Source organism: Phyllobates terribilis, unplaced genomic scaffold, assembly GCF_046119375.1.
Source record: "Phyllobates terribilis strain yellow unplaced genomic scaffold, ASM4611937v1 Scaffold_1__5_contigs__length_1240528914, whole genome shotgun sequence".
Taxonomy (NCBI): domain Eukaryota; kingdom Metazoa; phylum Chordata; class Amphibia; order Anura; family Dendrobatidae; genus Phyllobates; species Phyllobates terribilis.
In genome coordinates, this window is record NW_027362761.1 from 819930696 (window position 1) to 819957649 (window position 26954).

The 26954-nt window shown below is 42.1% G+C and overlaps 1 protein-coding gene across 2 annotated transcripts in view; it reads left to right on the top strand.

Moving 5' to 3' along the window:
- MTHFD2L (methylenetetrahydrofolate dehydrogenase (NADP+ dependent) 2 like) overlaps positions 1-26954 on the top strand; it is a 243454-nt gene that overhangs the window by 162433 nt on the left and 54067 nt on the right. Inside the window, exons 4-6 of one of the 2 annotated variants that reach the window (XM_073655293.1) lie at positions 3622-3774; positions 7936-8043; positions 16854-16946. In XM_073655293.1, the coding sequence (XP_073511394.1) occupies positions 3622-3774; positions 7936-8043; positions 16854-16946 (354 nt within the window). The remainder of the gene's footprint in view (positions 1-3621; positions 3775-7935; positions 8044-16853; positions 16947-26954) is intronic. The other variant, XM_073655300.1, reaches the window with a different exon arrangement.

The window sequence follows — 26954 nt, forward strand, 5'->3', positions numbered from 1 at the left end:
AAAAGAGCAGTGTCTGCATTTGGTTTTACTAACTCACAATATGTACTTTTCTTTGAGGATTTAGCATTCCTGTGAATCACTAACCTAATATTTAGTTGTATACCCACAGTTGTTTTAGAACTGCTTCATATCTATGTTGCATAGAGTCAACCAACTTCTGGCACCTGTCAACTGTTATTCCAGCCCAGGATGCTTTGACTACATCCCACAATTTTAGTTGGCTTTACCTCAGAAACGGCATTTTTGATGTCAACCCACAAGTGTTCTATCAGATTAAGGTTCGGGGATTGGGCTGGCCACACCATCACCTCAATTTTGTTGGACTGGAACCGAGATTTTGCTTGTTTACTGGTGTGTTTAGGGTCGTTGTCTTACTGAAACACCCATTTCAAGGTCATATCCTCTTCAGCGTAAGGCAACATGACCTCTTCAAGTATTTTAATATATGCAAACTGGTCCATGATTTCTGGTATGCGGTAAATAGGTGCGGCACCATAGTAAGAGAAACATGCCCATTTCATGATGCTTGCACCACCATGCTTCACTGTCTTCAGAGTGTACTGTGGCTTGAATGCAGAGTTTGGGGGTCGTCTGACGAACAGTCTGTAGCCCCTTGGGCCCAAAAAGAACAATTTTACTTTCATCAGTCCACAAAATGTTTCTCTAATTCTCTTTAGGCCAGTTGATGTGTTCTTAAGAGTGGGACTTTGCGGAGACTTCTTGCTAAGAGATTAGCTACACACATACGTCTTCTAACTGTCACAGTACTCACAAGTAACTTGAGACTCTCCATCCTGGAGCTGATTATTGGCTGAGCCTTTGCCTTTCTGGCTATTCTTTGATCCATTCAAATGGTAGTCTTACGTTTTCTTCCACGTCTCTCTGGTTTTGCTTTCCATTTTAAAGCATTGGAGATCATTTTAGCTGAACAGTCTATCATTGTCTGCACTTCTTTATAAGTTTTACCCTCTCCAATTAACTTTTTAATCAAAGTTCGCTGTTCTTCTGAACAATGTCTCGAACAACCCATATTTCTCAGGCTTTCAAGGAGAAATGCATGTACAACATGTGCTGCCTTCACCCTTAAATAAGGGCCACCTGATTCACACCTGTTTCTTCAGAGAATGATTGACCTCACTAATTGAACTCCACACTGCTATTATTTTGAACACACCCCTTTCAATTAATTATTCAAATACACAGATTCAAAAACATGCAGATCATCAATGCTGAGTCTGTTGGTTTTCTTAGCATCTACTGCACCAACTGGTAAATTGTTTGACATGTGGCAATATAATTTATACCAAAAACAGTGATTAATCTGGATAGTCATATTGAACTGCTATTATTTTGAACACCACTGTGTATATATATATATATATATATACTAGATGGTGGCCCAATTCTAACGCATCGGTTATCTAGAATATGTATGCGGCCGACTGGGCGCGACTAGTCAGGGAAGCAGTATTTAAATGTGTTGTGCACTACTTTAAATTAACCCCCCAATGTATCCCCCCGGGGCGCCTAATGAATTTTGTAATTGCGTCATGTTGTCAATACTGCTTGTGACAACATCGCTGACCACGCACAGCCAGCACGTAATTCTCCCCTTGTTTAAATTTGGCACCAATCAGCGAACCGTGTTAGTGAGGACCAGGGATTGGCGCTGCCTGTGCGGGTACTTCTGCTGCGAGCAGCCGGGAGATGACCGGCTAGCGCCGGTCATCTCCCGGCTGCATCGCCGCTGACCTCCATGCGGCTACCATATGATCTGGGCCGCTGATCTCCCGACGGCAAGTGTGAAGGGAGGACTGGGGAGCGAGGCCGCCGGTCGGGGTACTTCTGCTGCGAGCAGCCGCGAGATGACCGGCTAGCACCGGTCATCTCCCGTCTGCGTCGCCGCTGATCTCACAACGGTGGCCTGCGTGTTTCATATCCGGCGCCAATTCGCGGCCAGGCTGCGCCAGTCACTGATTAGTCGCGGCTGGCTGGCCGCGACCAATCAGAGAAGCGGTGTTTTAAATTTCGCGCCAATATCGCTGATTGGTCGCGGCCGGGTGGCCGTGACCAATCAGCAGAGCGGTGTTTAAATTTGGCGCCAATATCGCTGATTGGTCGTGGCCGCCGGCCGTGACCAATCAGCGGACCGTGTTAGTGAGGACCGGGGAGCGGCGCTGCCTGTGCGGGTACTTCCGCTGCTAGGGCTAGGCCGCCGGTCGGGGTACTTTTGCTGCGAGCAGATGAGCCGCTAATGGCCGCCATCTTGTTCTGAAATCCTGCGTCGCTGATTGGCCACGGCCGGACCAATCAGCGACGCGGGATTTCCTGGACGGACAGACGGGATAAGTCGATTATGTAGTGTATATATATATATATATATATATATATATATATATATATATATATATATATACACACACATATATATATATATATATATATATATATATATATATATGTAATTTTTTTAATCCTCTCTGGTGTTCTGAACTTTGACCCACAGTGATTTTCCTGTCCCGTTTTACCTTCTATATAAATCACTAATATTTGTTACCGCACTATGACCTAAGGGAGGCACTGTTTCAGCCCTCCATTAAAATCCAGTTTGTACTCATTACATCCTGGGTAATAAATTTCTTTTGGTACAGACAACAAACATGGAGCATACTTTCAGTGCCAAAGGCGTTTTCTTTCTCCACAGTCAATTCTCCACTTATTTTAGGTTCCATTTGAACGAGTGAGTCACAATGAGTGAGTCACAGTGACTCGTCGGTGCCTGCGCACAAGATCCCTGCAGTTTATGACCAAAGACGGGAGGAAGAAGTGCACCTTCTGTAAAAAATTAAGTGCGCAGGCGCGGGATTTGGCTGCTGCAACTGCACATCACAGGGCACTGTGACGTGCAGGGGAGTGGGGAAACATTATAATTCACACAGGAGGTGAGGATTTATTCCTGACCCCGGGATGGGAATGCATCAGAAACTTGTAGGAATAAAAAGACATTTCACAGCAACAATACCTCTAATATGAGGCATACAGGTAGATATAGATTTACATTTCTATCACCTGTATGCTCATACTAGAAGTCAGATAAGTCAGATAAGGGGTGACAGATTCCCTTTAAGGAAGACTAAAACTAGACATGCATAGCCATTCCTTGGCCACACTGTTTGCAAGTCATTTTTCTTAAAATAGTCATTAAGAAAGCATGTGGAAAGTAGGACGCTAACACGTTGACAATAATGCCCTTCTATATTCTGTACGACACAGCATTGCATGCAAAGGTGTTTTCTAAAGAGTGCTAGCTATATTCTAATGACCTGTAAGAAGTCATGGAGGTAGGGACACTCTTCTAAAGAGTCATGCTGGGTAATCCTCCTCATGGCTTGTCTGACATCCAACAGATTCGGTGCCTTTTAGTAGTATATCCCAGGATATAGAGATTTTATCATGGTCAACTCAAATCAGTTATTGGAGAAATAAAAAAAGACATGAATCAAATATGGTGTAAAAACAATTGAATATGAGTACATTTCTGTGATACAGTACATAATTTATATTACTAATAAAATATCTAGAAAATTTTTTTTTGCTTAAAATGAAACTCTTATTGTTTAGAGCATATCAACGAGCGAGATGTGTGTAATGCCATTGCTCCCGAAAAAGATGTGGATGGTTTTCACATAGTAAATATCGGAAGACTCTGCCTGGATCAATCATCTATTATTCCTGCCACGGCTGCAGCTGTATGGGAAATTATTAAGAGAACAGGTATATTCACAATTTTATACAGTATATATGGATGACTTTCATGTACAGTGAAGGTCTGATTTAAAGGTTTTTAAATATAATAAACACCATTTTATGTACAATTTAAAAGTTTAGTGCTTAGATAAAAAAAAACAAGACTAGTTCACAAATCCTCAATGGCTGGTTCACTATTTTAAAGAATATTTTAAATCCCATATGCTTAACCCCTTTACGACCTTGGACGTATGAGTACGTCCAAGGTCACATCCCCATCTACGGCACGGGCTCTGGCGATGAACCCGTACCTTTTCGCGCACATGACCTGATCAGCTGTCATGTGCCCCTAACAGCCGCGGGTGAAATCACGATCCACCCGCGCCTGTTAACATGTTAAATGCCGCTGTCAAACATTCACGCACCGGAAGCGCGTCATAAGACCTGCCCATCGGCGCGCCCGCTCAGCGCACAAAAAATAAGCCCTCACCCTGCGCCAGATCACGAAAAATGGAGACGCTATGGGTCTCGGAAAATGGTGCTTTTTTTTTACAAATTTTGAAATTTTTTTTCACCACTTAAATTAAAAATAAGATATACATGGTTGGTATCTACAAACTCATAATGACCTGGAAAATCCTAATGGCAGGTCAGTTTTAGCATTTAGTGAACATGGTAAAAAAAAACAAAAAAACAAAAAACAACTGTGGAATTGCACTGTTTTTGCCATTTCACCGCACTTGGAATTTTTTTTCCTGCTTTCCAGTACACAATATGGTAAAACCAATTATGTTGTTCAAAAGTATAACTCATCCCGCAAAAAACAAGCCCTTACATGGCCATATTGACAAAAAAATAAAAAATGTATGGCTCTTGGAAGAAGGGGAGCAAAAAAACGAAAATGCAAAAATGGAAAAACCCAAGATGGTAAAGGGGTTAAAGTGTAAGTGTCATTTTAATTTTTATTTCATAAATCAATAGTGCACATGAAAATTAGCAACTTTGTAATATATATACCCCCACCTACTGTATCCTCACCCATCCCTTGTAGACTGTGATTCCTCGCGGGCAGGGTCCTCGCTCCTCCTGTACCAGTCGCCATCATGTTTTGTTAAAGATCATTGTAATTATTTTTGTATGTATACCCCTTTTTTTCACATGTAAAGCGCCATAGAATAAATGGCGCTATAATAATATATAATAATAATAATATCTCATCAGAGGGATTTGCTTCTTTGCCAGAATTGATCAGTCATTATCAAAATGATCAATTCTGAGTTAAAATCTTTATTCATTGAAGACAGACTTTCCCATTACTGAGATAGGAGATGAGAGCTGCTACTGATAGAATACTATGTGGATGGGAGGAGCTACAGACAGAGCCCCTCCCTCCTCCTATCTACATAGAATTGTATCTGTAGTAACTGCCATCTCCTATCTCAGTAATGGGAAAGTTTGTCTTCACTGAATACAGATTTTAACCCAGAATTGAGAATTTTGATAATAACTGATTAATTCTGGCAGAGAAAGAAACAGATTTCTTTTATAAAATATATTACACAGTAGCTTATGTTCACGCGCACCATTGATTTTTGAATTAAAAATTAAAAGAACGGTTACTCTTTAATGACTGTAATATCTAATCTGTTATAAAAATACGAGAAGTTGTAAAAGAAAGCTTGCACTAGCGCTATACCTATTGTCCTAAAAGCCGCAAACTCACAAGCACCTTTGCCTTAGTGCAAACTAGAGAAGTCTAGTGAAAGTATATTGTATTAAAAGTTGAGATGCGCTAACTGTTAGCACATCTCAACTTTTAATACAAAATACGAGAAGTTGTTGCAGTGCAATCCAAGTTAGTATTTGTAAATTTATCCTCCATCTAGATTAAATTGTTCATTTGATGCCTTTATTTTTATATCAAGTTAATAATAATATCAGATTTTGGCCACTATTTTTGTGCACATTTACACCTTAGCTGCTTGAAATCTTTACTATACTTCACCTTTGTAACCAATTTTGCAAATAGTGTTTATTAGGCCACGGCCCCACTATCAGTATACGGTCAGTATTTTTTCTCAGGAGTGGGAGCCAAAACCAGGTGAGGAACAATCAGAGAAAAGGTATAATAGAAACAAGTCACCAATTCTGCATTTATCACCCACTCCTGGTTTTGGCTCCCACTCCTGAGAAAAAATACTGACCGAATACTGACCAAATACTGATAGTGGGGCCATGCCCTTAGAATTATCCTACTTTTCTGTGTCTACAGCTCCTACGCAGACCTATGTATCTCTATGGTAACAGGAAATAAACAAACCATATGGAGACTAATTATGCAGCCATACCGCCGAGTATCTGTCCACTACTTCTTGCTTACTTAGCAATTGTATAATAGCAAGAATTAGGGGACAGATAGATGTTTGTTGTCACTGTGAGACACATAGGTCTAGAAAAGGACCTGCAAACACAAAATGATTTTTCTAGACCCAAGCTAAGTTGGCTATTTGAGAGAGTTCTAAGCCTAGAAATGAATGATTAAAGTGAATAATTTCCTTCCCTGATTGTCTGTTTTTAAGGGTTTTCTGCATGTTCCTGAAAGAAACAGTGTTGTAGAAATCCCACACATGCGCATATACAGCGTGAATGATCTCTTGTATCTGCATCCATTCAATGCTTGTGCGAGGGAAAGAAGCCATGGAATCGATTATCATTTTACTTCTTATGGATGTGAGGGCCTTGCACTATATGTTTATGGGCAGTGAAGTGGAGGGGTAGGAAACAAGCATGGTAATACATATGGTGGCACACTATACCACATTATGTAAAATTTCTAAAAAGTTGACAAACTCTTTAAAGCTTGTGGTATCCAAATACATTAATTCCCAATAATTTTGAGTTATCATTTGAAAAAAAAAAATGTGGCTCAATAGCTTTAGCTCCTACCTGCAATTATAAAGGTTGTTGTTTCGAATCCCAGGGAGACTCACAAAAAAGAGAGCATGACTTTTGGTGATCTAAAGCCCCTGTCTCACATAACGAAATCGCTAGCGAGATCGCTGCTGTGTCACGGTTTTGGTGACGCAGCAGCGACCTCACCAGCGATGTCGCCATGTGTGACACTTTTCAGCGATCAGGCCCCTGCTGTGAGGTCGCTGATCGCTGCAAAGTGTCCTGGACCATTTTTTGGTCGTTGCCCTGCCGCTGGTCAGCACACATCGCTGTGTGTGACCAGCGGGAGCAGCGATCAGGCTGGTAACCATGATAAACATCGGGTTACTAGGGGCACACACGCACCTAGTAACCCGTTGTTTATCATGGTTACGAGCCTGCTAAAGTGAGCGGTAACCTCCCGCTCACCGTAGCAGAGTGGTAACCATGATAAACAATGGGTTACTAGGGGCACGTGTGCCCCTAGTAACCCGATGTTTATCATGGTTACGAGCCTGCTAAAGTGAGCGGTAACCTCCCGCTCACCGTAGCAGAGTGGTAACAATTATAAACAACGGGTTACTAGGAGCGCGTGTGCCCCTAGTAACCCGATTTTTATCATAGTTACCAGCCTGCTCCTGCTTCAGCAGGCAGGTAACCAGGAGCAGGACATCGTGGAAAGATTCTTTCCACGATGTCGCTGCTCCCCTGATCATTGGTGAGCCTGCCTGTTTGACAGCTCACCAGCGACCACATAGCGACGCAGCAACGATCCCTGACAGGTCGTATCGTTGTCGGGATCATTGCAGCGTCGCTAAGTGTGACGGGGCCTTAAGAGTGGAATAGGCTGTTGCGAGAGGTGTTGAGTTCTCCTTCAATGGAAGTCTTCAAACAGAGGCTGGACAGACATCTGTCTGAGATGGTTTAGTGAATCCTGCATTGAGCAGGGGGTTGGACACAATTACTATGGAGGTCTCTTCCAACTCTAACATTTTATGATTTTACAAAGCAATGCAGATATCAAATTACCTACAGGTCCCTTTCACCTTTCAGCAAATATGGCCTTTCCTCTGTTACTCTAAATGCAACTTGGATTCTATTGAAAGTCTTATTGCGTATTGAAGGACATTTTTTATGTAAAATGCATTAGAAGTGTTAAAACAAAACAACTGCCTAGGTTGACTTAGTCTTTAATTGTTACTCTTAAAATTCCCTAAAATGTAACTATTTTTAAAAATATTGTCTTTATGTTTTTAGGTATAAAAACATTTGGTAAAAATGTGGTAGTTGTAGGAAGATCAAAGAATGTTGGCATGCCTATTTCAATGCTACTGCACACTGATGGAAGACATGAGAGACCTGGAGGTAAGAGTTAATTAATTAACACATAGATTGAACTAGTGATGTACATAGCAAAATAAATTTACCATGTCTTCACTGGTTTAAAAAAATAAATAAAAAATATCATTGTACTTACCTTGAGTAATAATGCTAGACTTTCACAAGCCCATGGGGATCTGAGGCCAGCACCTTAGGCCACTTCTGTTACTGCATTTAACTCTACTGTGTTCTTATAATGGAGCTTGAAATAGCTAGGATTAGTGGAAACAAGCAGCGTCGAGTTGTGCTTGATGCCTGCTACTGACATATTATTGATGTGAACTGTAAATACCACTGATTTGATGCATATAACAGAGGATTATCTTCTGCTGTATGAATCATTTGCAGTTTTATGCCATTGTTCTGACAGCAGCCCTGTGATTTAGATGGCAGAAGATAAAATCCTTCAGGCAGAGTTATATACAGGACCATACAGTGTACAGAAAGAAAGAGTGTATTCTAATCGTAGAATACACTCAGTTGTCAGTGGCAGAGGCATATCAGAGCTATATTGGAAGCCACGAAAGAGAGACTTCTTTGAATTTTTGACTGGTAGAAGTTGAACAACAGCAGGATGGATCCAATAGCAACTGGAGGGTAAATAGCGCTTGGAGTGCTATCCTTGGGGGAGGGAGAATTATATTCTCAAAAATTCATAAATGTACAGGTAGGTATATGTACATTATCATAAGGCCACATTATGATTTTTGGAAAACCCATTCATTTACAGCCATGTGAAGTGAACTGTAACCCTTAGTAGATGGCAAACTTTGAAGAGAAGTAATTGAAATGAAGGACTGAAGTAAGAAAATTGCAAAAGTGTGTCATCTTGGCCATTGCAGAATTTTAGTATTAAAATGCATAGTTATGAGACACTGTGAATTCTAAAAATGGCATAAAAAAGTGTTTAACATATGAATATGGACTAAAACGCTTGTTTTGTGCTCAAGCAAGGTAAGGAGCTTTGGAGAAGAGGCTTTTGGTGGTGTACCAATGTCTAGGAGATTGCACCAGCCGATCGCTTGCCTGCCTCTCCCAATGTAACTATTAGGCTGCCTGCCCAATATGCATTTTTCAAGCGTTTTTTGCTACGGAATTTCCGCAATGAAAGCGCTTAAAAAACGCTTGGTAATACGTGCCCCATGGTACCCAATGATAATCCGCATGTGCTATGCACGTGCTGCGGAAATTTCCGCTGCGGATTATCATTGCGGAAAAATCCGCAGCATGTCCATTATTTTTGCGGAAACGCGACTTAATTGCTGCCATTGACTTGCATTGAATTGCATAATATCCGCATGACTACATGTGCACATGCGGATCTTAAGTGATTCAATGTGCGGATGGTACCCGGATCTGGAGAAGCGGAGACTCTCCAGCAGACCCAGGTACCATAGTACCTGTTAAAAAAAAGAATTTAAAATAAAAAATATACATTATACTCACCTTCTGATGGCCCCCGGTCTCCTGTACGGTGCGTCCTGGCTCACCGGCAGCTTGCGATGGTGTAAAAGGACCTTCCATAACGTCATTTAGTCATGTGACAGGTCACAAGACCGCTGACGTCGGCGTGACCTGTCACATGACTAAATGACGTCATGGAAGGTCCTTTTACACCATCGTGAGCCACCAGGGAGCCAGGATGCATTGGAGAGAAGACCGCGGGCCATCAGAAGGTGAGTATAATGTTTATTTCATTATTTTTTACCATTCTTATTCTTTTTTTTAACTATTACTTGGTCACACTATATAAATCCATGCCGGTTGCATGGATTTATATAGTGTGACTAAGTTGTCAAGCACTTTTCCAAGTGATGCAAAAATCGCTTGGAAAAGCGCTTGATAACAGGCATGCGAAAATGCATGCAAAAATGCTTGACAAATGCTTCTACCTGGCAGGAAAAATGCATGTAAAATCCGCAAGTATAAGTATTATTTTCACTTTTTGTTTTTTACTGGCGCTGGAACGTGGGCTGGGAGGAGCAAGCTGCTGATTCTCCCATCCACGCTGCTCTTGCTGTTATCAGCCAGAGCACCGGTCGGATGAGAGGAGTAGCAGTCTCCTCTCCCGACCTGGGTACCAGCCGCGGCCCGATTCCAGCGCGATTTTGCGCCTATTGACTCACATTGAAAAGCAGCAAATCTGCATGTATAGATATTATACATGTGGGTTTGCTGCGATTCAATGCAAGTCAATGGGCGCGATATCGCCGCAAAATCGCGCCTAAAGTTGTGCTGCGGTTTGTGCCACAATGATAATCCGCAGCGGAAATTTCTGCATCATGTGCACGGCACATGCGGATTATCATTGCTCTGCATGGCAGACCTATTACCAAGCGGTTTTAATGCGTTTCCGTGCAATAAAACCGCATCGTGTGAACTCAGCCTTAAACATCAGACAGATCCAGTACACTCAGAACTGGAGGTTTACTTGAATTCATTACTCTCCTGATTTAATTAATCAGTAATATCTATATAGCATACTTACTGATACAAAGTTAGGTTAAAATATCAAGTTACAGTTGTAGTCTGTATCTTGCTGTAAACTGGTATATTGCTAATTTGAACTAGTTTTCCTAGATGAATGATATTTTTTAAAGTTGAAAAAGAAGTTTTTGTGGTGTCCTACTAAAGTCTTATTGCGTGGGAAAGCAATTATGATTTTTTTAAAAAAGTCTCAGGAAAAATATGACCAGGCTCAAAATTTGGGTAAAAAAAATGAGAAAAAAATTCAATTTCAAGGTTCATTTTGGCAGCTCCTTAGAGCACAGGGAAATGAAATTATAAAAAGAAGAGCGTTCGGTTTCCCTGCTGATAAATAAGAGTATATCACAGGGTATAAATATATTTATTTGTGTATGTGTGCGTAGTTGACTTTATCTATCTTCAGCAACAGCTCAATTTATAGCTAAAAAATAGTGTGAATACACCTAGGGAAACTGGAGGGAATCACCATCATAAAGTGTATAATATTTCCAACCTTTTTTAATAGCTCTCCACTGTTGCTAATTAAAATCCTTAAATGAACAATTGATATAATTAATTTGTATAAACTTAAATATTCATCTAACTATTCCTTGGATCCTAGTATGTAATGTACTCTACTACACTGTGTTCCAAATTATTATGCAAATACAGTTATATGAAAAAGTTTGGGCACCCCTATTAATCTTAAGCTTAATGTTTTATAAAAATTGGTGTTTTTGCAACAGCTATTTCAGTTTGATATATGTAATAACTGTTGGACACAGTAATGTTTCTGCCTTGAAATGAGGTTTATTGTACTAAGAGAAAATGTGCAATCTGCATTCAAACAAAATTTGACAGGTGCATAAGTATGGGCACCCTTATCATTTTCTTGTTTTAAATACTCCTACCTACTTTTTACTGACTTACTAAAGCACTTTTTTGGGTTTTGTAACCTCATTGAGCTTTGAACTTCATAGCCAGGTGTATGCAATCATGAGAAAAGCTACTTAAAGTGGCCACTTGCAAGTTGTTCTCCTGTTTGAATCTCCTCTGAAGAGTGGCATCATGGGCTCCTCAAAACAACTGTCAAATGATCTGAAAACAAAGATTATTCAACATAGTTGTTCAGGGGAAGGATACAAAAAGCTGTCTCAGAGATTTAACCTGTCAGTTTCCACTGTGAGGAACATAGTAAGGAAATGGAAGAACACAGGGACAGTTCTTGTTAAGGCCAGAAGTGGCAGGCCAAGAAAAACATCAGAAAGGCAGAGAAGAAGAATGGTGAGATCAGTCAAGAACAATCCTCAGACCACCTCCAGAGAGCTGCAGCATCAACTTGCTGCAGATGGTGTCACTGTGCATCGGTCAACTATACAACGCACTTTGCACAAGGAGAATCTGTATGGGAGAGTGATGCGAAAGAAGCCGTTTCTGCAAGCACGCCACAAACAGAGTCGGCTGAGGTATGCAAAAGCACATTTGGAGAAGCCAATTTCTTTTTGGAAGAAGGTCCTGTGGACTGATGAAACCAAGATTGAGTTGTTTGGTCATACAAAAAGGCGTTATGCATGGCGGCAAAAAAACACAGCATTCCAAGAAAAACACTTGCTACCCACAGTAAAATTTGGTACAGGTTCCATCATGCTTTGGGGCTGTGTGGCCAATGCCGGCACCGGGAATCTTGTTAAAGTTGAGGGACGCATGGATTCCACTCAGTATCAGCAGATTCTTGACAATAATGTTCAAGAATCAGTGACAAAGTTGAAGTTACGCAGGGGATGGATCTTTCAGCAAGACAATGATCCAAAACACCACTCCAAATCTACTCAGGCATTCATGCAGAGAAACAATTACAATGTTCTGGAATGGCCATCCCAGTCCCCAGACCAGAATATCATTGAACATCTGTGGGATCATTTGAAGAGGGCTGTCCATGCTCGGCAACCATCAAACTTAACTGAACTGGAATTGTTTTGTAAAGAGGAATAGTCAAAAATACCTTCATCCAGGATCCAGGAACTCATTAAAAGCTACAGGAAGTGACTAGAGGCTGTTATTTTTGCAAAAGGAGGATCTACTAAATATTAATGTCACTTTTCTGGTGAGGTGCCCATACTTATGCACCTGTCAAATTTTGTTTGAATACAGATTGCACATTTTCTGTTAGTACAATAAACCTCATTTCAAGGCAGAAACATTACTGTGTCCAACAGTTATTACATATATCAAACTGAAATAGCTGTTGCAAAAACACCAATTTTTATAAAACATTAAGCTTAAGATTAATAGGGGTGCCCAAACTTTTTCATATAACTGTAATATTTTCTCAGATTTTCCCAAATTATCTATATGAATTGCAGTCATTGTAATTTTCCAGTCAAATAACTATTAGAGTACAATTGAAAGGTTTTTGTACAAACTGTCTATGATAACAGTATATTTTTTAAAAAATAAAACACTCAAACTGCACTCAAAATGCGTGTTCCAAATTATTATGCACAGCAGAGTTTTCAACCTTTTCATTTTAATAAAGAACAAAAAAATTGTCATTTTTGAAATTATCTGCATTAGCAGGTTATTACAAACTGAAATCAAACAGTTTTCAACTCAAAACTTTATTCTAGGTGATGTTACATTTGCACATAGGACCCCTTGTTCGAAAGGAGCTTCTGAACTCTCTCGTCCATTGAATTTGTCAGGTTTTGGATGGTTTCTGCTTCAATTGTTTTGCATGAGGACAGAATACCCTCCCAGAGCTGTTGCTTAGATGTGAACTGCCTCCCGCCATCATAGACACTCCTTTTGATGATGCTCCAGAGGTTCTCAATGGAGTTGAGGTCAGGGGAGCATGGGTGCCACACCATAAGTTTGTCCCTTTTATGCCCATAGCAGCCAGAGATGCAGATGTGTTATGTGCAGCATGAGACGGTGCATTATCATGCATGAAAATGATCTTGCTGCGGAATGCACGGTTCTTCTTCTTGAACCATGGAAGGAAGTGCTGTTTGAGAAACTCAACATACATTATGGAGTTCATCTTTACCCCTTCAGGGATCCTAACAGGGCCGACAATCTCTCTCCCCATGATTCCAGCCCAAAACATTACTCCACCTCCTCCTTGTTACCGCTGTAGCCGTGTTTGCATGGGGTGTCCATCAACCAGCCATCCTCCACTCCATCCATCTGGACAATCGAGATCATTTTCATGCATGATAATGCCCCGTCTCATGCTGCACATAACACATCTGCATCTCTTGCTGCTATGGGCATAAAAGGGGACAAACTTATGGTGTGGCACCCATGCTCCCCTCACCTCAACCCCATTGAGAACCTCTGGAGCATCATCAAAAGGAGTGTCTATGATGGCGGGAGGCAGTTCACATCTAAGCAACAGCTCTGGGAGGGTATTTGTCCTCATGCAAAACAATTGAAGCAGAAACCATCCAAATCCTGACAAATTCAATGGACGAGAGAGTTCAGAAACTCCTTTCGAACAAGCGGTCCTATGTGCAAATATAACATCACCTAGAATAAAGTTTTGAGTTGAAAACTGTTTGATTTCAGTTTGTAATAACCTGCTAATGCTTATAATTTCAAAAATGACAATTTTTTTGTTCTTTATTAAAATGAAAAGGTTGAAAACTCTGCTGTGCATAATAATTTGGAACATGCATTTTGAGTGCAGTTTGAGTTTTTTATTTTTTAAAAAATATACTGTTATCATAGGCAGTTTGTACAAAAAGCTTTCAATTGTACTCTAATAGTTATTTGACTGGAAAATTACAATGACTGCAATTCATATAGGTAATTTGGGAAAATCTGAGAAAATATTATTTGCATAATAATTTGGAACACAGTGTATTGTCTGCAAATGCACAGTTGACATCAAATTACCATTAATGGTTTTCTATGGCATAGACTGTAAAACATAAAATTAGAGACATGTAATAGCAAGTTTGACCTATTTAATGCATATTTTACCATAACAATATTATTATCCTTTTCTGTGAAATATAATTTATTCCAGGAAATATTGCCCAAATTTAGTACCTATTAAATGTATATTCCTATCCAACTGCATGGCATGTTCATATGTTTAAATATTTGGCTTGCATAATTTGGAAATTTTGTACTGCCAAAAATAGTTCCACGAAGACCTGTACAAATATTAATGCTGAGCGTTGCAAAGAGACGACTTCATTCCTGAGCTCTGAGTCATGATTAACCTGCACCTTTGGAAATATGCAGCGAGAGATTGTAGTTCTCATATCATAGCATGTTAAGAGGGCAGTAAATTTCTAGGAAGAATAACAGAAATAGGAGCTGATGTGCACATTCAATAGAGCTGTGCTGTGTCACTCCATTCAATGTTTACGCGGGAGCTAATAGGGCGCTGATCTATGGGGCGCTGATCTATGGGGCGGTGATCCATGGGGCGGTGATCCATGGGGCGCTGATTTACGGGGCGCTGATCTACGGGGCGCTGATCTATGGGGAGCTGATCCATGGGGCGCTGATCTACGGGGCGCTGATCTACAGGACGCTGATCTATGAGGCGACGATCTATAGGGCGCTCATCCATGGGGCGCTGATCTACAGTACAGACCAATAGTTTGGACACACCTTCTCATTTAAAGATTTTTCTGTGTTTTCATGACTATGAAACTTGTACATTCACACTGAAGGCATCAAAACTATGAATTAACACATGTGTAATTATATACTTAACAAAAAAGAGTGAAACAACTGAAAATATGTTTTATATTCTAGGTTCTTCAAAGTAGCCACCTTTTGCTTTGATGACTGCTTTGCACACTCTTGGCATTCTCTTGATGATCTTCAAGAAGTAGTCACCGGAAATGGTTTTCACTTCACAGGTGTACCCTGTCAGGTTTAATAAGTGGGATTTCTTGCCTTATAAATGGGGTTGGGACCATCAGTTGTGTTGTGCAGAAGTCTGGTGGATACACAGCTGATAGTCCTACTGAATAGACTGTTAGAATTTGTATTATGGCAAGAAAAAAGCAGCTAAGTAAAGAAAAACGAGTGCCCATCATTACTTTTAGAAATGAAGGTCAGTCAGTGCGAAAAATTGGGAAAATTTTTAAAGTGTCCCCAAGTGCAGTTGCAAAAACCATCAAGCGCTACAAAGAAACTGGCTCACATGAGGACCGACCCAGGAAAGGAAGACCAAGAGTCACCTCTGCTTCTGAGGATAAGTTTATCTGAGTCACCAGCCTCAGAAATCGCAGGTTAACAGCAGCTCAGATTAGAGACCAGGTCAATGCTACACAGAGTTCTAGCAGCAGACACATCTCTTCAACAACTGTTAAGAGGAGACTTTGTGCAGCAGGCCTTCATGGTAAAATAGCTGCTAGGAAACCACTGCTAAGGACAGGCAACAAGCAGAAGAGACTAGTTTGGGCTAAAGAACGCAAGGAATGGACATTAGACCAGTGGAAATCTGTGCTTTGGTCTGATGAGTCCAAATTTGAGATCTTTGGTTCCAACCACCATGTCTTTGAGCGACGCAGAAAAGGTGAACGGATGGACTCTACATGCCTGGTTTCCACCGAGAAACATGAAGGAGGAGGTGTGATGGTGTGGGGGTGCTTTGCTGGTGACACTGTTAGCGATTTATTCAAAATTGAAGGCATAATGAACCTGCATGGCTACCACAGCATCTTGCAGCGGCATGCTATTCCATCCGGTTTGCGTTTAGTTGGATCATCATTTATTTTTCAACAGAACAATGACCCCAAACACACCTCCAGGCTGTGTAAGGGCTATTTGACCAAGAGAGAGAGTGATGGTGTGCTACGCCAGATGACCTGGCCTCCACAGTCACCAGACCCGAACCCAATCGAGATGGTTTAGGGTGAGCTGGACCGCAGAATGAAGGCAAAAGGGCCAACAAGTGCTAAGCATCTCTGGGAACTCCTTCAAGATTGTTGGAAGACCATTTCCGGAGACTACCTCTTGAAGCTCATCAAGAGAATGCCAAGAGTGTGCAAAGCAGTCATCAAAGTAAAAGGTGGCTACTTTGAAGAACCTAGAATATAAGACATATTTTCAGTTGTTTCACACTTTTTTGTTAAGTATATAATTCCACATGTGTTTATTCATAGTTTTGATGCCTTCAGTGTGAATGTACAATTTTCATAGTCATGAAAATACAGAAAAATCTTTAAATGAGAAGGTGTGTCCAAACTTTTGGTCTGTACTGTATGTGGTGTCGATCCATGGATTGCCGATTCCAATGTTATGTATAATCATGGAAAATGAATGTTAAATAATATATTAACACCTGCTTTTTTTTCCTTAAGGTGATGCAACGGTGACAATTACACACAGATACACCCCAAAAGAGCTACTGAAGATCCATACTCAGATAGCAGATATAATTATAGTGGCTGCAGGTAAATATTTTTTTCTGTTTTCTTAAAGCAACACTCCAGCAGGTTTTTTTTATTGCACCGCTGGAGTGGTGCTTTAAATGTAAGTCCCCTGCCCTCTATCTCATACTCACATAGCGTCCCCTTCATTCTTTTCTAGCGACGCTCTGGTTCGTCTACAATGAAAAGTGTCCTGCCGGCATTCTCCAGTGTCTAATGGAGCGTGTCGAAGGTCACTTTTCAATATACAGTACAGACCAAAAGTTTGGACACACCTTCTCATTTAAAGATTTTTCTGTATTTTCATGACTATGAAAATTGTACATTCACACTGAAGGCATCAAAACTATGAATTAACACGTGGAATTATATACTTAACAAATAAGTGTGAAACAAATGAAAATATGTCTTATATCCTAGGTTCTTCAAAGTAGCCACCTTTTGCTTTGATGACTGCTTTGCACACTCTTGGAATTCTCTTGATGAGCTTTAAGAGGTAGTCACCGGAAATGTATTTCACTTTACAGGTGTGCCCTGTCAGGTTTTATAAGTGGAATTTCTTGCCACTTCACAGGTGTGCCCTGTCAGGTTTTATAAGTGGAATTTCTTGCCTTATAAATGGGGTTGGGAACATCAGTTGTGTTGTGCAGAAGTCAGGTGCATACACAGCTGATAGTCCTACTGAATAGACTGTTAGAATTTGTATTATGGCAAGAAAAAAGCAGCTAAATAAAGAAAAACGAGTGGCCATCATTACTTTAAGAAATGAAGGTCAGTCAGTGCGAAAAATTGGGCAAACTTTGAAAGTGTCCCCAAGTGCAGTTGCAAAAACCATCAAGCGCTACAAAGAAACTGGCTCACATGAGGACCGCCCCAGGAAAGGAAGACCAAGAGTCACCTCTGTTTCTGAGGATAAGATAATCCGAGTCACCTGCCTCAGAAATCGCCGGTTAACAGCAGCTGAGATTAGAGACCAGGTCAATACCACACAGAGTTCTAGCAGCAGACACATCTCTTCAACAACTGTTAAGAGGAGACTTTGTGCAGCAGGCCTTCATGGTAAAATAGCTGCTAGGAAACCACTGCTAAGGACAGGCAACAAGCAGAAGAGACTTGTTTGGGCTAAAGAACACAAGAAATGGACATTAGACCAGTGGAAATCTGTGCTTTTATCTGATGAGTCCAAATTTGAGATCTTTGGTTCCAATCAATGTGTCTTTGTGCGACGTAGAAAAGGTGAACGGATGGACTCTACATGCCTGGTTCCCACCGTGAAGCATGGAGGAGGAGGTGTGATGGTGTGGGGGTGCTTTGCTGGTGACACTGTTGGGGATTTATTCAAAATTGAAGGCATACTGAACCAGCATGGCTACCACAGCATCTTGCAGCAGCATGCTATTCCATCCGGTTTGCGTTTAGTTGGACCATCATTTATTTTTCAACAGGACAATGACCCCAAACACACCTCCAGGCTGTGTAAGGGCTATTTGACCAAGAAGGAGAGTGATGGGATGCTACGCCAGATGACCTGGCTTCCACAGTCACCAGACCTGAACCCAATCAAGATGGTTTGGGGTGAGCTGGACCGCAGAGTGAAGGCAAAAGGGCCAACAAGTGCTAAGCATCTCTGGGAACTCCTTCAAGATTGTTGGAAGACCATTTCCGGTTCTTACCTCTTGAAGTTCATCAAGAGAATGCCAAGAGTGTGCAAAGCAGTCATCAAAGCAAAAGGTGGCTACTTTGAAGATCCTAGAATATAAGACATATTTTCAGTTGTTTCACACTTTTTTGTTAAGTATATAATTCCACATGTGTTAATTCATAGTTTTGATGCCTTCAGTGTGAATGTACAATTTTCATAGTCATGAAAATACAGAAAAATCTTTAAATGAGAAGGTGTGTCCAAACTTTTGGTCTGTACTGTAAGTCTATGAGAACCTGGATCTGGCCTCATAGACTTGTATTAAGAGCTTTCAATGTAACTTCTGAATTCCGACCAGTCAGAAGCTGCGTTCCACTCACAAGATGGAGTCGCAGGCCTAGAGCGATGTCAGTAATAGATGAACCTGCCGGAAGGTGAGTATAAGAATGGGGGCAGGGGGCTTAAGTGTAAAGCGCCACTCCAGCGCTGAAAAAGAAAAAAAAACAGTGGAGGGGTGCTTTAAGTAGAAGCTTTGAATAACATAATAATGTATGGTTATGCATCATGTTTTGTGCTATGGGTTCGCTCTCACTTGCGATTGAATTGGACGAATGCATTCCGATAAAAAATCAAATTGCATTCAGACCAATTTAATCCTATGATGGTGTTCTCAGTGGCGTTTTTTTCCAGCACCGATCGGATTGCGATCGTGTTGTAAAAAAAATCGCAACATGCTGCGATTGCATTCTGCATTCGGAACGCACGCACCCATATAAGCCTATGGGTGTGTGTGAAACATCGCACTGCACTCGGATATCACCCGAGTGCAGTGCAATTCCCGCCGATGCCAGTAACAGAGGACATGGAGAAATTGATTTCTCCGTTCCCCTCAGCAGCTGTGCTGCGATCCTCTCTGTGCGAGAGGATCGCAGCACGGAGCACTGACATTCAGCTCCCGCTCGCAACCGGACAGGCGCTGAATGTCATTAGCATATCGCATCAGATGCCATACGCTATTGGGACCCCGGCTTAGGAGTCAACCTTGCCTCAGGGTCATCTACAGTGGTGGCCAAAAGTATTGGCACCCCTGCAATTCTGTCAGATAATACTCAGTTTCTTCCTGAAAATGATTGCAATCACAAATTCTTTGGTATTATTATCTTCATTTAATTTGCTTGCAAGGAAAAAACACAAAAGAGAATGAAGCAAAAATCAAATCATTGATCATTTCACACAAAACTCCAAAAATGGGCCAGACAAAAGTATTGGCACCCTCAGCCTAATACTTGGTTGCACAACCTTTAGCCAAAATAACTGCGAACAACCGCTTCCGGTAACCATCAATGAGTTTCTTACAATGCTCTGCTGGAATTGTAGACCATTCTTCTTTGGCAAACTGCTCCAGGTCCCTGATATTTGAAGGGTGCCTTCTCCAAACTGCCATTTTGAGATCTCTCCACAGGTGATCTATGGGATTCAGGTCTGGACTCATTGCTGGCCACCTTAGAAGTCTCCAGTGCTTTCTCTCAAACCATTTTATAGTGCTTTTGGAAGTGTGTTTTGGGTCATTGTCCTGCTGGAAGACCCATGACCTCTGAGGGAGACCCAGCTTTCTCACACTGGGCCCTACATTATGCTGCAAAATTTGTTGGCAGTCTTCAGACTTCATAATGCCATGCACACGGTCAAGCAGTCCAGTGCCAGAGGCAGCAAAGCAACCCCAAAACATCAGGGAACCTCCGCCATGTTTGACTGTAGGGACCATGTTCTTTTCTTTGAATGCCTCTTTTTTTTCCTGTACACTCTATGTTGATGCTTTTCCCAAAAAGCTCTACTTTTGTCTCATCTGACCAGAGAACATTCTTCCAAAACGTTTTAGGCTTTCTCAGGTAAGTTTTGGAAAACTCCAGCCTGGTTTTTTTATGTCTCAGGGTAAGAAGTGAGGTCTTCCTGGGTATCCTACCATACAGTCCCTTTTCATTCAGATGCCGACGGATAGTACGGGTTGACACTGTTGTACCCTCGGACTGCAGGGCAGCTTGAACTTGTTTGGATGTTAGTCGAGGTTCTTTATCCACCATCCGCACAATCTTGCTTTGAAATCTCTCGTCAATTTTTCTTTTCCGTCCACATCTAGGGAGGTTAGCCACAGTGCCATGGGCTTTAAACTTCTTGATGACACTCCGCACGGAAGACACAGGAACATTCAGGTCTTTGGAGATGGACTTGTAGCCTTGAGATTGCTCATGCTTCCTCACAGTTTGGTTTCTCAAGTCCACAGACAGTTCTTTGGTCTTCTTTCTTTTCTCCATGCTCAATGTGGTACACACAAGGACACAGGACAGAGGTTGAGTCAACTTTAATCCATGTTAACTGGCTGCAAGTGTGATTTAGTTATTGCCAACACCGGTTAGGTGCCACAGGTAAGTTACAGGTGCTGTTAATTACACGAATTAGAGAAGCATCACATGATTTTTCAAACAGTGCCAATACTTTTGTCCACCCCCTTTTTTAGGTTTGGTGTGGAATTGTATCCAATTTGGCTTTAGGACAATTCTTTTTGTGTTTTTTCATTGAAGACAAATTAAATGAAGATAATAATACCAAAGAATTTGTGATTGTAATCATTTTCAGGAAGAAACTGAACATTATCTGACAGAATTGCAGGGGTGCCAATACTTTTGGCCACCACTGTAACTATACATTACCCAGTTAACTCATTAAAAAAAATACATGCACATTTTTGAATAGTGTTTCTACATAGTCATACAGTCTAAATCACTACATGAGATGGTTTTGATACTTATAACTAAGGTCAGCTCTGAGACTTAAGGGCTGAGAGCTTCTGTTATGATCCCTTGTAGAATACATAAAACATCAATACTAAATAATTGGTACTCAACAGCAAAAAATGGTCTGTCTCAACTGGAAAAAGGTAATTTATTGATAGCCACATTACAATATGTACCTAGTCATTTGTGTATATATACACAAAGCGGGTGAAATAAGTATTGAACACATCGCCAATTTTCTAAGTAAATATATTTCTAAATGTTCTATTGACATGAAATTCTCCCCAGATGTTGGTAACAACCCATCCAATGCACAACCCATTCAATTCATCCAAGTTATCAGGGTCGGCTCCAGGTTTTTCTGGGCCCCGGGCGAAAGAGTCTCAGTGGGCCCCTTTAACACATACCACGATTCATGATGCAGAGATATGGCGGAGAATATATATATATATATATATATATATATATATATATATATATATATATATATATACAGTACAGACCAAAAGTTTGGACACTCCTTCTCATTTAAAGATTTTTCTGTATTTTCATAACTTTGAAAATTATACATTCACACTGAAGGCATCAAAACTATGAATTAACACATGTGGAATTATATACTTAACAAAAAAGTGTGAAACAAGTGAAAATATGTCTTATATTCTATGTTCTTCAAAGTAGCCACCTTTTGCTTTGATGACTGCTTTGCACACTCTTGGCATTCTCTTGATGAGCTTCAAGAGGTAGTCACCGGAAATGGTTTTAACTTCACAGGTGTGCCCTGTCAGGTGTAATAAATGGGATTTCTTGCCTTATAAATGGGGTTGGGACCATCAGTTGTGTTGTGCAGAAGTCAGGTGGATACACAGCTGATAGTCCTACTGAATAGACTGTTAGAATTTGCATTATAGCAAGAAAAAAGCAGCTAAGTAAATAAAAACAAGTGGCCATCATTACTTTAAGAAATGAAGGTTAGTCAGTCTGAAAAATTGGGCAAACATTGAAAGTGTCCCCAAGTGCAGTTGCGAAAACCATCAAGAGCTACAAAGAAACTGGCTCACATGAGGACCGCTCCAGGAAAAGAAGACCAAGAGTCACCTCTGCTTCTGAGGATAAGTTTATCCGAGTCACCAGCCTCAGAAATCGCAGGTTAACAGCAGCTCAGATTAGAGACCAGGTCAATGCCACACAGAGTTCTAGCAGCAGACACATCTCTACAACAACTGTTAAGAGGAGACTTTGTGCAGCAGGCCTTCATGGTAAAATAGCTGCTAGGAAACCACTGCTAAGGACAGGCAACAAGCAGAAGAGACTTGTTTGGGCTAAAGAACACAAGGAATGGACATTAGACTAGTGGAAATCTGTGCTTTGGTCTGATGAGTCCAAATTTGAGATCTTTGGTTCCAACCACCGTGTCTTTGTGCGACGCAGAAAAGGTGAACGGATGGACTCTACATGCCTGGTTCCCACCGTGAAGCATAGAGGAGGAGGTGTGATGGTGTGGGGGTGCTTTGCTGGTGACACTGTTGGGGATTTATTCAAAATTGAAGGCATACTGATCCAGCATGGCTACCACAGCATCTTGCAGCAGCATGCTATTCCATCCGGTTTGCGTTTAGTTGGAAAATCATTTATTTTTCAACAGGGCAATGACCCCAAACACACCTCCAGGCTGTGTAAGGGCTATTTGACCAAGAAGGAGAGTGACGGGGTGCTACACCAGATGACCTGGCCTCCACAGTCACCAGACCTGAGCCCAATCGAGATGGTTTGGGGTGAGCTGGACCGCAGAGTGAAGGCAAAAGGGCCAACAAGTGCTAAGCATCTCTGGGAACTCCTTCAAGATTGTTGGAAGACCATTTCCGGTGACTACCTCTTGAAGCTGATCAAGAGAATGCCAAGAGTGTGCAAAGCAGTCATCAAAGCAAAAGGTGGCTACTTTGAAGAACCTAGAATATATGACATATTTTCAGTTGTTTCACACTTTTTGTTAAGTATATAATTCCACATGTGTTAATTCATAGTTTTGATGCCTTCAGTGTGAATGTACAATTTTCATAGTCATGAAAATACAGAAAAATCTTTAAATGAGAAGGTGTGTCCAAACTTTTGGTCTGTACTGTATATATATATAGTACAATGCAAAGATTTCACTTCTTACATTACATGAGTGATATCTATTGTAAATTCCACAATAGCTCAGAAACCGGTGAATCGCTCCACACGGAATACTGGCCCCCATATAAGGCTCCATACGGAATACTGGCCCCCATATAACGCTTCATACGGAATACTGGCCCCCATATAAGGCCCCATACGGAATACTGGCCCCCATATAAGGCCCCATAAGGAATACTGGCCCCCATATAAGGCCCCATATGGAATACTGGCCCCCATATAAGGCTCCATACGGAATACTGGCCCCCATATAAGGCTCCATAAGGAATACTGGCCCCCATATAAGGCTCCATACGGAATACTGGCTCCCATATAAGGCTCCATACGGAATACTGGCCCCCATATAAGGCCCCATACGGAATACTGGCCCCCATATAATGCCCCATACGGAATACTGGCCCCCATATAAGGCTCCATACGGAATACTGGTCCCCATATAAGGCTGCATACAGAATACTGGTCCCCATATAAGGCTCCATAAGGAATACTGGCCTCCATATAAGGCTCCATACGGAATACTGGCCTCCATATAAGGCTCTATACGGAATACTGGCCCCCATATAACGTTCCATACAGGATACTGGTCCCCTTATAAAACTCCATACAGGATACTGGCCCCCATATAACGCTCCATACAGGATACTGGCCCCCATATAATGCTGCATGCAGGCTGTTACCCCCCACATAATGCCCCATACAGGCTGCCCCCCCCTTATAATGCTCCATGCAGGCTGTTACCCCCACATAATGCCCCATACAGGCAGTCCACCCCTTTTAATGCTCCATGCAGGCTGTTACCCCCCACATAATGCCTCATACAGGCTGCCCCCCCTTATAATGCTCCATGCAGGCTGTTCCCCCCACATAATGCACTATGCAGGCTGTTCCCTCCCCCCTTATAATGCCCCATGCAGGCTGTTACCCCCTCTCTCTCTAATGCCCCATGTAGGATGTCACCCCCTCTCTCTATAATGCCCCATGCAGAATGTCACCCCCTCTCTCTATAATGCCCCATGCAGGATGTCACCCCCTCTCTTTATACTGCCCCATGCAGGATGTCACCCCCTCTCTTTATAATGCCCCGTGCAGGATGTCACTCCCCCCTTTATAATGCCCCATGCAGGATGTCACCCCCTTTCTTTATAATGCTCCATGCAGGCTGTTCCCCCCACATAATGCACTATGCAGGCTGTCCCCCCCCCTTTATAATGCCCCATGCAGGCTGTTCCCCACCTTATAATGCCCCATGCAGGATGTCACTCCCTCTCTTTATACTGCCCCATGCAGGATGCCACCCCCCCCTCTTTATAATGCCCCATGCAGGATGCCACACGCCCCTTATAAAGCCCCATGCAGGATGCCACCCCCCCTCTTTATAATGCCCCATGCAGGATGCCACCCCCCCTCTTTATAATGCCCCATGCAGGATGCCACCCCCCCCTCTTTATAATGCCCCATGCAGGATGTCACACTCCCCCCCCCTCTTTATAATGCCCCATGCAGGATGCCACCCCCCCCTTCTTTATAATGCCCCGTGCCTCCATACATTAAAAAAAAAAAAATCAAATACTCACCTCCCTCCTCCTCACCTGCTACCTGCTGCCCGCTGCTCGGGTCCGGACTCCAGCGCTGTCGGCTTCTTCCCGCTCAGCGCTCCCTGTGACGGCTCAGGGGAGGGCGCGGTGTAAAGACGTCACCGCACCCTCTGACCTGAGACGTCACAGGGAGCGCGCACCAGGAAGACAGCGGATCTGCGGAGGCACGGGGAGAGGTAAGTATCCGGCTGCCGGGGCCCTGAGCAAGCGCGGGGAAGGGCGGGCGCTGACACCGCTCTCCTCCACCCATAGCCCAGCGGGGTGCGCGACCGCCAGTGGGCCCCTCTGCCTGCTCAGGGCCCCGGCACTTGCCCGGGTGCGCCGGGTGCTGACGCCGGCCCTGCAAGTTATGTGTAACAATAAATAGGGGACATGTTCAATACTTATTTCACTCTGTGTGTGTACACATATATATGGTCAGTTTTTACTGCATTGCTCTGGATCCCAAACACAGCTCCCTCCCCCATTAGATATTTTTTCAATAACAGACACAGCTACAACCAGCTTTAACGAAACAAAGTTTTACTTTTAAACTGTTACAGTCTCCCAAACAGAGCAAAAACTTGATGGTTACACATTGGATGGTTGCACAGAGTACAACAGTGCTAGGCAGTTACATATCAATACTAAGGCACAGAGCTTGGTGGTATGTACTTACACTGAGGCACAGAGCTTGGTGGTATGTACTTACACTGAGGCACAGAGCTTGGTGGTATGTACTTACACTGAGGCACAGAGCTTGGTGGTATGTACTTACACTGAGGCACAGAGCTTGGTGGTATGTACTTACATTGAGGCACAGAGCTTGGTGGTATGTACTTACACTGAGGCACAGAGCTAGGTGGTTTGTACTTACACTGAGGCACAGAGCTTGGCGGTTACACATCAGCACTGAGGCACAAAGCTTGGTGGTATATATTTGCACTGAGGCACAGAGCTTGATGGTATGCACTTACACTGAGGCACAGAGCTTGGTGGTTACACATCAGCACTGAGGCACAACGCTTGATAGTATATACTTACACTGAGGCACAGAGCTTGGTGGTTACATAGAAGCACTGATGCACAAGGATTGGTGCACTTATACTGAGGCACAAAGCTTGGCGGTTACACATCAGCACTGAGGCACAAAGCTTGGTGGTACACACTTATATTGAGGCACAGAGCTTGCCAGTTACACATTGACACTGTGGCACAGAGCTTGATGGTTATATAAAACAAGAACAGCCTCTTATTAGTTGATTCTGGCAATGAACATAGTCCAAAAACCTATTAGTCCGTGCAAATTACTTTGCACTCCATGCAGCTGATCACACCTAGAACAATCTACAGTTTAACTCTCAGTTGCTGACAGTAACTTACTTATCTGCTGCTGGTTTCTGGCCTGACAGAAGTCTTTTCCTTCCTATTCTCCTCCTGCTCTCCTGCCGCTGCCATGTGGCTGCTGACATCCTCCTGTGATTGGAATCTTTTTTTTTTTTTAAAGAGAACCAGTCACCATGTAAATGCAGTATCTGCAGGCATCAAGTTATAGAACAACATTTTCTGCAGGCATCACATTATAGAACATTATTTAATCCTTTGCTATTTCTGGGATTTTCGGTCTAGTGGGCATACAGATACAGCTATCAGTCACTAATAGGACCACCCACAGAATCAAAAATACACACATAACTACATATCAATCTACTAAGCACCCCTGCTCTAGAACATGATTCCTGCATATTGAATTGCATTTTCTTGGTGATGGGTTCCCTTTAAGATGTGATGATTCCCAGTTTTTGCGAAAGCCAGCACATGCCCTATTTCTTCTTTCCCAGCCAAT